Source organism: Argentina silus (genome assembly GCF_951799395.1).
Source record: "Argentina silus genome assembly, chromosome: 12".
In the NCBI taxonomy this organism is placed as follows: Eukaryota; Metazoa; Chordata; class Actinopteri; order Argentiniformes; family Argentinidae; genus Argentina; species Argentina silus.
Genome location: NC_139666.1, coordinates 14,006,906 through 14,020,352, shown reverse-complemented (window position 1 = coordinate 14,020,352; position 13,447 = coordinate 14,006,906). Strand labels below are relative to the sequence as shown.

Genomic DNA, 13,447 nt, shown 5'->3' with positions numbered 1-13,447 from the left:
AGATTGGGAACCGGTGATAACTGAGCGCCTTGATTTATGGACATCGTAGCTTTGCATTCTAGCAACCTGAAACAATGCACCAAGCTTTGCAACGTAGCTTTGCATTCTAGCAACCTGAAACAATGCACCATTACAAGGGCCATTGAACAGTGAAGAGGCATCAGAGTCAACACATCAGTGTTGTCATCCTGTGTCATCCTCTGCCATGTCTGATCCTTTTGTAATATAGACCAACTGTTCTGTCTTTAAGGATGCTACTCAGCATGTTCTAAAGAAGTCAAAGTAGAGCAGTTAAGATGGTAATCCATTTCAGCCAACGCAGAGGTCACACAATATCCATGTAAGTGCTTACCTAGCTTTATCCAAATCTTAGGAATTGATACACGCATGACTTACTAGTCTTTGCCTGCCATTTTTAGTCAGAGGTGTCCTTGAACAGTCACAGTTGATGTCAACAGACACATTTCACCTATGCCAAAGTGTTGGCTAAGATGAATAGATACTGTAAACACAGATGAGAAGACTGTAGCTTTCATAGCGGGTTTCAGTCAAAGGGATTAAGCCCCCTTTAATTGGGTTCACCCTCAGTGGTCCTGAAGTGCCTGACAAGGCCGGATTGTTTGAAAATGCTCCATAAATTGATCTTAATCCTCCTGTCAGACCATCTGGACCTGCCTTTGTTTGCTGACCTGTCCTGTGTAACACGAAACCCTTAGTCCAGTCAAAAACACGTCAAACTTGTCACCCCTCCCCATCTCATGTCTGCATATAAAGAAACACTATATTTACCACCTTTTGGCTACACGTCAAATCATTATGACATGAATATGCAGTAATTATTATTCTCATCACATTTTTTCTGAGATGAAAAGCAGTCAAAGGAGGATGTATGATAATGGATGTAGGATGATGATCAGCTGACCTCACGTGCACATGGGCTCTCAGGGCCGCTGGAGATGCTAACGTGTCGGTAGGAAACACATTTGGATGGAGCCATTTGAATCTATTTGCCTTCACTGGTATTCAAAGCAGAGCGGAAAATATGTCACTGCAGGCTATGTAATTGCGTATTTCCAGAGGCATCCTTGAACTCTTCTTTTAGTTGGAGTTGACTATGTAAAAAATTACATTAAAAATTAATCAATTTTATCTGGATTAATATTGATGTCAATATAACTTTATTAAGAGCACTGAGTACTTAGTACTGGTGTACGAACTAAGGCTCATATCTGATCCTTTCCCTCAATAACCATTATCAGATCCATGAGTGACAAAAGAAAGAACTGTGTGTGGGCCTCGTGCCCAAGAGGGAGTGTTTACATGGTGCAACAGGAAAGGCAGTAGGCACTGTACTAATACAGCTTGTAGACAACATGCGTCCATAGGCTAGATTCAAGGAGACTAAACCAGTGTTTATTTTACCACACCAAACTGTGCTTTCAAAGGTCACCCATGCAGTAAAACAACCAGATTAAATGAAAGATAAACATTTATTTAGCTTAGCAAGATCTCTGCACGTGCAGCTCTGTTAAGCAAAGTGCTCCTTGCGCCCAATCCAAGGCCACTTTGGCTATTTAAACTGAGGGAAAAAGTGAATAAATGTTCATACAAATATGACAGTTAGTTGAAACAAAAGGAGATTTCATTACTAGCAATATTTGCTTCACTCAACTGTTTGCTCATGACTTATGATTGGAATGATAAGAAGCATAAGTCACCAAAACATGTATAACACATTTACAATGCTATTGCATTTTCATGTCAGAAATGTCATTAGTCCTTGTGGGATGATTCCCCCCCCCCCCCCCCCCCCCACACACACACACACAGTGGCTGGGGTCATTGTGGCCATTGATTGGGCTTTCCTAAAGGGGATCAGTGTTGGGCTTTAATTAAAGTAGCACCAGGGGGTCTTCTGGTCTTAGGACCCCTCCTCCTCCACTCTGATCCTCATTAGAGACTTAAACACCCTAAAACTATCAGCAAAAGATAGACCAGAGCTTAGCCAGGTTCTCTGTTTTCCTTTAAAAAGATGAATCATTTGTTGAACTATGGCTTAATATCAACCAGCAGAGTGGGAGAGGAAACTAAATAAACACAGGATGTTGTGTAACTAGGTACACCTCAGCTCTTGAAGCTCTAGCTTGTAAAGAGCAACCTGGTTGTAAAATACCACAGGACTCCTTGCGCTGGGTCACTAGGGGCTGTTGGGGCATATATCTCCAGCTGCATAGCCGGAGGGTTTAACAGGGTTTTAGCGGTTCGCTGCTGATGGCCAGGGTGGGCCATCGCAGGGGGGTAGCAGGCCACCCCTGATGGAGTCACACCTCAGTTTTACTATCAGCCCTGGGCTGGATGAGCAGGAGCAAACTGGAGGATTTCACAGGCAGTTTTTCTCAGTTGCTTAGGATATCTTCACCGTTCCAGCAGTGTGAATTCAGAGGTTGTCTAGAGGCAGGAAGCTGGACAGCACATCCCAATTTCCAAAATCATTTATATTTTCCAAATATAAAATGCAGAATCTGTCATGGATTTAAGACATTGTTGTTATGCATGTCATGCACATATGGTTTGAATGGGATGTTTTCCAAAAGTTCTTCCTCAGTTTTGTCCTAGTTTATTATGGTTCTGCCTGGAGCTGTTTAGTATTTTTCGAGCCATGGGTTATCATTGTAGGCTCTTTTAAGATCACAGATGAGATTAGGCAATAAGGCTTGACTGTTTAACTTTATGGCGTTCCATAATTACTGGTGATATACTGGAGTTTCCCTAGATGCCTGGCTGCATGTTTGCTGTGGTTTAAAGAGAGGCCAAGCCATCACTGTCATTTTAATACGGCTGGGCTAGCTGCCTGCTCTAAATAAAAGCCTACATGCATATCAGTATAAATGTTGGCTAGGAGTATTAGCAGTGCACATTGTTTCATGTGTTGGAATGGATATATTTTATCATGAGCATTGTCATGTTACATTTTCATAATTTGATGAGTTGGGCTGTCTCTTTCAAGAGACTGCAATTCTAAATGGAGTGTCAAACTCATTTCATTTAATGACTATGAATACAAGCGGTAGCACTTCACATTGGAAAACTCAACTAAATATACAATCTCTGATCTGCCTTTCCAAGTCACTCTCCAGCAGTGGTTTTGGGCATAGACATATACAGTACAGTCAGTCCTCAGAGGGATGTGTTATCCCAGGCTCTCCCTGTGGAGGGATGTGCTATGCTGAGCTCTGCAGGCCTGCGCTGGCCCTAGATAGGCAGCAGACAGGCACAGGGGTGAGGTCACTCCCTCAGTGTGAATGAGTTTGCTCACTTTATTGTCATTGCTGAGCTGCTGCGCAGGACAAATAGTAGGCCACTGATGACTGGGTTCTCATTACGAGACTGTTTGCACCTCACTACCTCAGAGCAAATAACACTGACCTGTCAGTTGGCAGTACCAAAAGAATAGGCAGTAGGGTTAGAACGTGTGCTATCCCTGGCTCAGTATTGGATTAGTGACACCACACTGCAGCCTCATGTGTAAAGCTTATCTACAGTGTGAACCAGACTTCTGAGAACATTCTCATCGCCCTTCTGTGTAGTTTTGCCTCCCCAGTGTTGGAGCCACCCCCTGGGGTCTCCCTCCTTGTAGCCCCCTGCTCTGTGCTCCAAGGTGGGCCTGCAGGTGGTCAGTGGACAGTAGCACTGGGGATCCAACTCAACACACTGTTTTCTTTGACTGCTTGGCTAGAGGAAAACATCCACCCAGGCTTGTCCATACTGTGAGGAAACAATCACAGCACAATCTCAACAGTTTGGCAGCTGTTCTTAGCATGGCCTGTTGAAAAACTGTACATGAGGTGTTGTGGGGGGGGGGTTATAGTTTTTGGTCTGATATGTACAGAAAAATTAACTTAACTTTTTTGTCCCATTCTCTGGCATGTGTTAGGGTTAGATGATGGGAAATGGTGGTGTTATGGGAAGTCGTTCAACACCTAGGACAGACTATGTGCCAAAGACAAAAAAAAGGTGATTGTTGAAGGTTACTTATTGACAAAATGGTTGAAAATAGAGAGTAGTTCAAATACAAAGTCACTGGTTTAGGATACACTTCAGTTATTTCATCATTATTGACACACAACCCCCTCATACGTTTGTGTGTTCACAGTTCACACCTGCTCCTGCACACAGCGAGGCCCTGGGTGGGTGCTCTGAAGGGCTACAGCTGGCCTCACTGCTCTAATGGGATAATTGTCTCTTATTGGGTTGCACTGTGATCAGAGGCCATTATAGGAGGAGAGGTGATCTCTCTCTCTCTCTCTCTCTGGCCCTGAGACCAGAGACCAGAAAGCATCTATCCCTCCTAACACTATGAAAATCGCTGTGTGTCTGTCTATACAAATGAGCCCTGGAATATTAAACAGCAGGTGTTTCCCCCCCCCCTCCCTTCAACACTTATCTTTGACATTTTAGAGTAATGGTGCAGTGGCCTTGCAGATGGTGTGGCCTGTCTTTTGTATCCAGTCTCAGTGGCCAGCCAGGCACAGATTGCGCTGGTACAGTACAGCCAGTGGGGATGCAGGCAGCTAGCTATACGTCTCTTGGGGGGTGGATCATGTTCTGCCTGTGGGTAATTAGGTAATGAGACCCCAGTGCTCCCTCATAGACCCCCACTCTCAGTGTACTGTCATTCAGCGACACAGGGGGCATCACAGCCAGCTGATGGACCAGAGAAGCCCACAGAAAGGCATCATGGGGGTTTTGGCTTTCTCAGAGAAAGAGAGAGGGAGTAGGGGTACCTTGACCTCAGGTCCTTAGGGAATACATGCTTGTATCGCTGTACAGACAGAGTTTCTGACACCATGTTACTCAAGTTAATAATTTAATGATGAAATTGTATGAAAATCAATGCAACATAAGCCTACTCTTCAGCCTTTTTTCTTGTACATTTTCGATCCTTACATGGTTGCAGCCGTACGCTGTTATTCTTGTTTCGTTATGTTCCAAGAACAAAAAAGACAAATGGTAAACCCATGATGTCACTCTGAAACCAATGCCATGCTTCCATCAACCGTTGCTGCCTAGGAACGTGCCAGTTGATTTGGGCCTGAGGTTAAACCTCGTAAGAGGAAGGCACCAGTTTCCATCAGAACACCGCAGTGACCCTGGAAGTCAGGCTCTAGATAGCGAGGGCCTCTCTACCCACTCATGATTTAGTCTGCGGACAGCTTGGGCTGATAGGGTGTCTATGCCCTAGGAACAACATGGCCTTCTGCTGCTGTCCCACTTCAACTCAGCTCAAAGTCAGGGAGTGGGTCAGCAACCCGAAGCTGAAAGGCTCATCCCAAGATTTAGCTGGGATTCATGTTTTGATCTGAAAAAGACATGGTCACTGCTGCTTCAGCTTATAATATGATTGCAGCCTGCTGTGCCTAAATATAGATATGGTGAAATTGCATTGAACTAGTTGCGGCGTGCATCTTTTGAAGACCCGTTCCACTTGACGTATCTTATTCCAACTGTCACGCCCATCTATTTGTAGAGGAGGAACTCCCATGTAGCCAAGCTACAGCATGTAGGCTGCTGTTGGCTGAAACCAGGCCCCTGCATTACATACCTCCATCAGAAAGAGTCACTCCAACCCTAGAACTCCTCTCAGGGAAGCCCAAAAGAACATGTTCCAGGTCAGATGTTGGCAGAACCGGAGTCTGTGTGGGGGTTGAAGAGAGGGAGTAGAAGCCTGTACCAGCATTACACAGTGTACCACTCTGTTCTTCTCAGCTCACTCCCACACACGGAGAGTGAGTGGGATATTTCAGCAGGTTCAATGAACTTGGATGCCGCTGAGTTAGAAATTGTGAGCAGAGAAAGCCTCCCATTAGTCCTCTGTGTGTAACATCTCAGTTTGTGTCCTCTTCTGAATGAATCATGAAGAAGAGTTAATCATGGACAGTATAGTACCTGAGTGTTTCTGCTCTATGGTGGTGTGTTTGACTTGGTCTCTCAGTGCCAGATCTCACACCTATATGGGGAGACGGGGCTGTTGTTTTTATCCAGGGTGTGGACCAGATGTCTGGCTCTATCAGCATTGTGAACCCCTGGCTTCAGTGGAGGCGTCCCGCTATAAACCTAAAGCTAGACAGGGCTAGTCGAGCAGCAAGCGGTCATCTGGGCAAATGAGGCTCTCATCACACCTTAAATGGCCATATTAAGCTATGAAATGTCCTACTACCTCCCTGTACAGTTTTTCTACTGTAAATAAAATTCCAAAAAATAATAATTCTTCCTTCCTCTAGCATTGTGACTGCCAATTGCCCCTGGTCCTAACTTAGATTGGTTTTCCTTATGATGACTGATGTATAGATGATTCACTTACTTAGACAAATGTGCTTGTTGTAAGTCGCTTTGGATAAAGGTGTCTGCTAAATGTCTAAAATGTAAATGTAAAAAATGTATTTCACTAGACAGCGTAGGTGTCATAGCAATGTGCCATAGTAACTTCAGCTACACAATGTTGGAAAATGGTCTTTTATTGTCACGTGTTTGCTTTATCATTGTTTGCGGTAAGAGTGCGTAGATCTAAAGGTAATGATCGTAAACCTTGAAACATTGTGTTCCATAAGAGAGGTTATTTACTGTGTATGTCTTCTATGGACAGGGGTGACGGTACAAAATACAGCCTTCCTCTTTCATCTTTGTTTACAGTACAAGCTCATGTGTTCATGTGCTTTTCCAGAGACACTTGGAATGGTAGAATTGTACATGGCAGTGTGCAGGTTTTTCTTGGAATGCAGTCCGTTTCTTCAGTGCCAAAGACATGAGGTGTTTTGGGGAATATATGCATCAGTCCATTTTATTCATCACACCTGCAGGCCTTTTACAGACCTGCCCACTCCATGAATTCTCCTCCATATTTTGGATTTGATAAACAATAACAAAGAGACTGCATTGAATCACAGGTATGCTTACATAATACCTGAAAATCTTTCAGCATCTATCTAATTGTTAGTGGGCAGTGGGAACTTGAAGTTGCCATTTTGACACAAGTGTGTGGGTAGAACAGTTCACTCTACAGCTTCATGTGTTGGCGTAATGGTGACGAGGTGAAGGTGGAGAGGAGGGAGGAGGCTGTAGCCCTCCTGGTGAGTGTGCCTCCTCCACACACCCCCATGCACAACGAATAAAATGCTAATTTGATACCACTGTGCCTATGGTAACCGTTCACAAACAACAGCTGTATTTGTGGAAACTGAGAACTCACAAAGACTGACACTGAGGCAATCCCAGTCTCTCTCTCTCTCTCTCTCTTCTCAAGGTTATGGGTCCCAAGAGAAGGACAAGGAAAGGGACTCACCCTCACTGGAAAATTATTTCAGGCAAAATGATTACTTGGTTTATTGTACTCTTGCCACATACTTAAGAATGGGCTGGTCTTGTCTCTAACTGTTTATTTTTGGTAGGATGTGTATTGCAATTCATCTGTCCAGTGTGGAACAGGCAACACTGAAGCAATTGTGTTATGTCCTTCTAAACAATGTTTATGAATATGATGATTTAGAAGCAGAGATGTTAACATGTTGAAATTGTACACGTTGCCTTACTTTGCACTTTTGTTCCAGTGGTAAAGATCACATACTGTAAACCCATGAAACAGAGCCCCACCCTGTGTCGTTTGCATGCATCTTAACCAGTAGTCAGGGTTTATAGATTTCTTTTGTAGAGTGATTGTCCAGTTTCTATGTGAAACTTCCCTATTCACTGACAGGACAATAGACACCTGCCTTTGTCTGTGTGTATAGCTTACATAACCAGAGATTACATGCTGAACTGAATAGAAGCAAATTGACAGGATTGATTTCAATTTAGCAGAGCTTGTTCCCACCTACAAAACTGTCCTGTTGTTCATTGCAACCACGATACATAAGTTTCCTTTGGTTTCTGATGGTTAATGTCAACAGTGTTCTTAATTCACTTTTTTTACACTCTAATATTTCACTGTGCAGTATTTGTTTTGGCACTTGGTGTTTCGAAAAAGTCCCTGTACTCCCCAACGATGTTAGCCTCCAGCCTCATACCCCGCCTCATTTCCTGGGGGGGTGCTGAGTAAACAGTGTGATGGGGATGGGGGTGCTATTGAAGGGCCAGTCAGCTTGAGCCTCTATAGCAGCATCTGTAGTCTGATGGAGCTCAGTTGCTGGCCCACAGCATTGGGTTTCAGGAGTGATGCAGGGTCACCCTGAGGCCACTTCTCTCTGAGACATGTCAAGTGACGTTGTATTATACTGAGAGACATTATTTGTCTATGCGCTCTTTGTCCTCTCTGTGAGTGGGTTTGTGTGTGTATATAGAAGGCCATGGGGTAGTGTCTTGGACTATGCCGTTGTTGTTCACACATTTTCAGGCTCTATAGGCAGATGCTTGTTTGCTAAGCCACAGCAGTGCGCCATCAAACATAATTGGCTTTTTAGGAGCACAGAAGCTCTCTATTCAAGAGAAATGCTGAATGAATGAAAGCAGACTAATTTCCTGAGTTTGATTATCATGCTCTGTCGATTCTTTCTATTATCTACATGCATATACTTGGCTTGGCAGTACCAGCCATTGACTGATAGTAGGATACAGTGGAGACCAGGAAGAAAGCTGAGTCAGAGAGAAGGGCCAATGAGAGCAGACATAGGGAAGTTTTAAAGCCACCCGGAGCTCTGTGAGCTGAAACAGGCCTGACTTATCCCTCTGTTTCCAACATCCTGTCTAAAGGAGTGTGTGTGTGTGTGTGTGTGTGTCTTGCCAAAGGAGATGGGGGGGGTTCCCCTCAGAACACAAGCCAGTCACGCACACATGCTACCCCAGAGGCTACTGTAAAACACACTCTGAATTGTCTGTAGGTTAAGGCTGTCAGCCAACACCCTGGGAGAGCCTCCGCTATGTGAAAAACAATCTTTAATCACTTACAGTAGAAATGTAAGAAAAAAAGTCTTCCACTCCTTTTTAACGGGTCTGTGAGTGAGGGAGCTGAATAATCTAGTTATGGTAGTTCTAATTACGTTGTTTACCTTTTTAAGATTCTAGCTTTCACACACAGAACTCAAATATGTTTAGACTCTTGCTGGTGTTGACCCAGTATGGAGAGAAACTGCTATATGAATGCAAAATGTTATTGTTGTAAATCTGTTATTTATAGATGTGTGACGAATTAACGTCTCCTTCCTGTATGTAGTAATACACTGTCAGATGCTGGCCCACATGTGCCAGAACAAAGACCCTGGCTTGCACCTCCACTCCTAATAGTAGCAGCCCTGATTTATTTGATTTGATCTGTTTTCTTCCCTGGCTGCCTGACTCTGGCCCCATTGTGTGTGTCACTACTGACCCTGGTCAGGCTGCCACCTGGTCCCATGGCTGCAGGAAGGACTTGCTTCCTCTGCTACTCAATCAGTGCAACATACGGACATCCTGGAACCTGCCTGGAGAGCCCAGCTCTGGCTGAGATCAGAGATGGTGGCACAGCCTCTCAAAAGCGCTGGCTGTCACACAGGAGCCAAGGAGGTATCTTTGTTTTAGCACCAAGCTGCTGGATAGTTGGTAGTTGAAAATCGTGTCTGCTGTTCTTTGTTCTGCAGTGTTACAAGTTGAAACCTAATACAAACGGGTTGGATAAATGGGCTGTTAAACTTCTCTGTATGTATTTCTGCAGTGGAGGGAGGATCCGTCATTTCCCATTAGCTGGGTGGGCTATGGTTGAGCACTGACTTCATTATAACGTCATTATAATCATGTCTACAAGGGAATCTGATATGTTAGAGTAAAGAATGATGTCCCTCCTGTTCCATCACCCCTCCCCCTCTCTTAGGGTTTTGAGAAGAAAGGCAGAGGCTATTTTCTGCCGCTTGCCTCATGCCCAGTGTGGCTTTGCGTCCCACCGCTGCCACGAGGAAGCCCAAATTACAGCCGTGGCTCCTGCTGACTGTGTGATCAGGGTGTGCCAGGCACCACTCCTTCCACCCCCAGCCCCACCCCTCTGTTACAGACCCTGGTCAGAGCTGGTGGCCTCAGGGCCAATGGCTTGCCCTTTCATGTGCCCATTCAGTGCCTTGTCGTAATTTCCGCACTGATAATAAAAGTAACTTTGGTGTATAAATGGCAACTGTGTTCAGTGAATGGTGCATCAATTTGCTGTTCTCCGTCCTTTTCATGGTCATGATGATTACATGATGCTGTGCCCAAGCAGATGGTCTGATTTAATTCAGATTTCCTCTCCTCTTGTCACAGGGTGTGGCCACTATGCAGGCTTAGGACAGATTGGGTCTTTTGGCCCCTAAGCCTGAGTGTGAGCTGCTGCTTTGACTTTTTTTGGTGAACTGTAACAAATTAGATTTGTGTATGCCCCACCTTGTCCTGCAAATAGAGGGGTGTTTCTACAGACTTTTTGTTGCCCCCATCTCTTGCTTTGCCTCTGATGGGAGCTCTTGTTCCCCATGCACCAGCTTGCAGGTCTATTCATATTGTGATTGGGCCATTCATATTCATATGACCAGCTCGCTTCATAATGGGAGCTTGGGGTGGTGCTGGGAGGAACATGGTGGGTCACATCGGACAACGGCTGATCATTTGGCAAACTTCCCTAGCAGGGCACCTCCCACTCCTACTCCCAACCCCTCCCCTACTAGCCTCTGACCACTCCCCTGCCCCCACCGCTTATCGGAGCAGGGTAATTGGGATGGTTGTCCTTTGTCAAGCTCATGTCGAGCGTTGAGGCCGTTTTCACAAAGCGCAGACATCTGCAGCGGTGCCCTGCACATTTCAGCAGTGACGTAATGTCCCATCATTGCCTCCATCTCTAACCATGGGGAGCAGTAGGGCCAGTGGCTGGGTTGGGTTAGGGCTGCCCAGGCCCCAGCACCTGGCCCTGGCCCAGAACACTGTGTGATGTTGTGGAACCCAAAACTCTATTAGCCAGGCTGAGTGTTGACTGCTTACTGCGGCCTGGAATGCATTCATCTGGCTCGTTCCCACTCTCTCCTCATGGCTGACTGCTAGCAGTAGTCAATCAGTCCACATATCAGCGGTCAACAATGGTTCAGCTCTCTATGATTATACTTCCAAGTTTTGACACTCGCCACAATGACACCCTTATTACATATCCTTATTTTTTCCAATCTTGAGTATTTATTGAGTTGCCTGTACATGCTTGAGACTGTGACAATCTCAAAGCCCAAGTGCAATGGTAATACTTCACATTAGGTTGCTGTTATACCTGTGTAATAATGCTGTAATTACTCTAGTCCGGTCATTGTAATTGCATGTTTGGAGTGAAGTGGAATAAGGTAGTTGTTGGAATAAGGTAGTTCTTGTTGCTGGCCAATTTCATGTAAAGTGTGACCAAAGATTGCACTCAAACAAAAATGCATTGGACTTTGTAGATGATCTCAGTGTATTTAGCAGCAGGTCCTAGTCCCATTGATTGTGGTGTGTGAACGCTTTCGCCCGAGTCTGTGGGATCAGAGATTCCGATCATCTAAGACACTGGTGCGTGTAACTACTTAATGAATAACATTACTCATCACTGAGACCCAATACCCATTCCCATTGGGTGAGGAATTGGGTCATGACTTGCCACTAAAATTAGACACTTGGGAATGCATTCCTTAGAAATTACCTCAATCTATACATTCACAGTACTTACAGTGAACATGACATGACTTATGGCTCTGAAGTTGTAATCATTAGAAATATTTCAAATGAATCTCTGACAGTCTAGGTTAAAGTCAAAATGAAGTGCTGAGTGGTATTTTAACATATTTGACATCTCCCCAATGACCCCTCTCTAATTTGGACCATTCTCTCTTCAGTCCTTTCATTGCCATAAAAAAGACGTATCCCCGGAGGGGTCTACCAAGGCATGGCAGAGTCTGCTTACTGTACCTTGCTTTTTAAAAAGAAATAAATCATCACCATATTTCCTCAACAGAAAGGGGGTGTGAAGGAGGGTTGAGCAAAAGGGAAACTACATGCAACATTTCCTTCACAATCAGAGCTATTATTAGTGGTGGCTCTGGAAAATTCCTGAGTAATGAATGCAGAAAAGTACAGACTGAGGGAAATTGGGAGACCTAGCTGGCTAATGTAGAGTCTCGTGGGCTGGTGAAGGAGAGTTGGAACATTGTTATAACGGCACTGTAGAAGACTGTTTGTGTGCCAAGTGTGATCCATAAAGGCCAGCAGCCAATAGGATGGCTTCTACTGTTTTTGGGTGTGTGTCTTTAAAAATGTAAACCTCTGCAATACCAATCATCAAAGGTTTAATGCTTTCCACCTCAACCCCCCCCCCCCAGCAGCACCCCCCCTCCTCCCACCACCACCACCCTTACTTTCCCTCAGAGCAGGACAATGACAAATACTGCATTGTTAGGGAATCCAGTAAGTCTTCTATACTGTGTCCCACTTTCCCATTGTGTCACCATCCTGGAATGCATGTATAATGGCCCTCATATAATAAACCCCTGTATTTGATATGTCAATATAAGTTAATGCAAATTAGGGAATTCAACTGGGTCACCTCTCAATGGAAGTCTTCTCAATAGGAATTCTCTCCATAAACAAATAATGGAAAAGTACTTGTCCATTTCCACACACATTGTTCCTCCCATCAGCTGTAGATAAAAGCAGAACCAGAATTAGACATTTGAAGAGTAGAACATGTCATAATGGATAATGGTCAATATGGTGGATCCAACTATTTAAACCTCAGCTAAGTGGCCACTGTACCAACATTAGTCCCCCAAACAACTCTGATTGCTCCACTGATGTGACCTAGTTTCAATCTGGGATGCAGCGTGCTATCGATAAGTAAGCATGTGGCCTGGCCCAACAGTTTGCCACTTATCTAAACATTTACTGCCCTATTATCCCTCTATCAACACAGGAGAATAAGGGAGTAAGGGAGAATTAAATTACTTAAAGAAGTAAATTATACACATTGAAACTCAAATCCTCAAGAGCGTCTAGTCCATAAACCCACTCAGAAGTCACTTGGATTAATTCAGCTTGGAAGGTAGATGATGGAATTGGATGTGACTGGTCTTCAAACTGACTTGAAATTATGGAAATCTGTGATGCGAATACAAGTGTTTTTATGGATTTCTGTGTTTGTCCTTCTGTGCTGCAGCTATGCCCTGGCAGATGAGGCCTACCGTTCTCTGAGGGACCAGGATAAGGACCAGTGCATCCTCATCACGGGAGAGAGTGGAGCAGGAAAAACTGGTGAGTCCCTCATGAAACACACCGTGGTCCCACCATTTTATGAGGATCTTTCTCATAAAATCAACATCGAAGGATTCTTACAAACTAATTGTTGCAGGTAAACTAAAAGCCACTCAAGGGTTAAGGGATAGGCCCTTGGAGCTCCAAAAACACCGGAGGCCTCTGTTTGTAGTGTTCCAGAACATTCTGTTCAATGTAATGA

General features: G+C 44.5%; 1 protein-coding gene across 4 annotated transcripts in view; it reads left to right on the top strand.

The window, feature by feature from the left end:
- Positions 1-13,447, top strand: part of myo1b (myosin IB) — a 57,925-nt gene that overhangs the window by 14,765 nt on the left and 29,713 nt on the right. For all 4 annotated transcript variants that reach the window (XM_083682242.1, XM_083682241.1, XM_083682240.1 and 1 more), the window contains exon 4: positions 13,151-13,245. In XM_083682242.1, the coding sequence (XP_083538368.1) occupies positions 13,151-13,245 (95 nt within the window). The remainder of the gene's footprint in view (positions 1-13,150; positions 13,246-13,447) is intronic.